The sequence below is a fragment of the Wasmannia auropunctata genome, unplaced genomic scaffold (genome assembly GCF_000956235.1).
Source record: "Wasmannia auropunctata unplaced genomic scaffold, wasmannia.A_1.0 LD335009.1, whole genome shotgun sequence".
Taxonomy (NCBI): Eukaryota; Metazoa; Arthropoda; class Insecta; order Hymenoptera; family Formicidae; genus Wasmannia; species Wasmannia auropunctata.
Window position 1 is genome coordinate 1 of NW_012027881.1, and position 1,512 is coordinate 1,512.

A 1,512-nucleotide genomic window follows, 5' to 3' on the forward strand; every position below is an offset into this window, starting at 1 on the left:
TAACCGTTCAAAATAAGTGAGCGTACTTCGCATACGTGGCATACCGATGTTCAATAAATCGGTGACGATCAATAGCAATACCTTGAAAGGCAAAATACTACCAAAGTAAGATGAACCTTCCGCAAAGCATCTCAACATATGTTCCCATTCGGGCGTTACTCTCGACAAATTGGGTATCATAAAAAATTCCATGAAGTCGCGCGATCTTTGCTCAATCTCCTTCAGACTGCCGCGGCAGAAATTATATCTGGGACATTTATTTTCGTCAAGTGCAAGAATTCTAATAAGATTCTAATTTTTAATGAGAGACATAGATGACAAGTAAGGAAAATGCTCAAGCGTTGAAAGAGTTTGTCACACAAATATATAATATATTCAGTTATATAAAATTAAGACGGAAGAGACAAATCGGAAGCAAAAGTATGCATTGAGTAAAGTCAGATTAACGTAAATAAATTTATAATTTTAATATATCATGAATTTATCAAAAGAAAACGTTTTAAAAAAAAGAAGACTCGAAAAGCTGTCATTAATAAATTATATTATATGTATATATCACAACCTTATTATTAATGTTGAAGACGTTATTATTTAATGAATGAATTTGTACGGCGCACCGATACGTACTGGTCCTCCATGCCAAGAAGATATCCTAGACCTCTCCATGTATGACAAAAGGCTGCCATATCTTCATCGCTAGCATGAATGCCGAGTTCGTGAGGGTACAACACAATTAACCCGAGAAAAGCGAATTGCGTGGCTGCCATGTCAGCTTGATTTAATCCTTTGGGCGAAATTATTTGATGGATACTTAGACCATTTCCCATTAGAGCTGGACATGAAGAAAAGTCTTCTAAAATTGTTTCTCTGTCCGGACACCATGGATTTCGAATTTTACTGGCCATATCTATCTCTTCATTGTCGCATTCGCAGAGTTTCAATCGCACCGCACGGTGCATTCTACGCACAACTTGCACGTCGTTGTAGGCTCGCGTGCCTACGGTCCACGGATCGTACGTCATCCAATTTGTTACACGGCAAGCCGTGGACAAATACCTTCAATGACAATCAAAAAGGAATCCTGGATGTAGTAAATCGAATTTGATTCAGTTCTATTGCTTTATGTATCACCAAAATTGAAAAATGATGTTGTTGTACAAATATGCAAAAATATTTGTTTCGCTTAATTTTACTAACAATAAGATTTATATAAATTTTAATAAGATTTTGCAGTTGATCATTCCCGATATAATCACTTTACTTGTCATTATTTTTTGCGGGGGGACGGAGCCCCTCCCCCCGCCTATTATTTAGCTAATATCTATTGCAGAAACAGATAATACGTACTTTAAATGCTCCTACTTGTTTAGTAAAGCGAAGATTTAATACATATTTCTTTAATAAATATTCAACTTAATATACTTTCTACCTTGCGTAGGGGTCTGTCTAATCTTTTCGATGTCTATTATTTTTAGTATATTGTAGACTCATCTATTTAGTAAGGCAAAGATT

The 1,512-nt window shown here is 35.6% G+C and overlaps 1 protein-coding gene across 1 annotated transcript; it reads right to left on the reverse strand.

The window, feature by feature from the left end:
• Positions 1-9: 9 nt before the first annotated feature.
• LOC105457831 lies at positions 10-1,137 on the reverse strand (the record flags this gene model as incomplete). The annotated part of the gene is made up of 2 exons (XM_011702723.1): positions 628-1,137; positions 10-247 (listed from the first exon to the last, which is right to left on the reverse strand). Coding segments are annotated over exons 1-2 (633 nt in total), but the record flags the coding sequence as incomplete, so codon positions are not given.
• Positions 1,138-1,512: the final 375 nt, after the last annotated feature.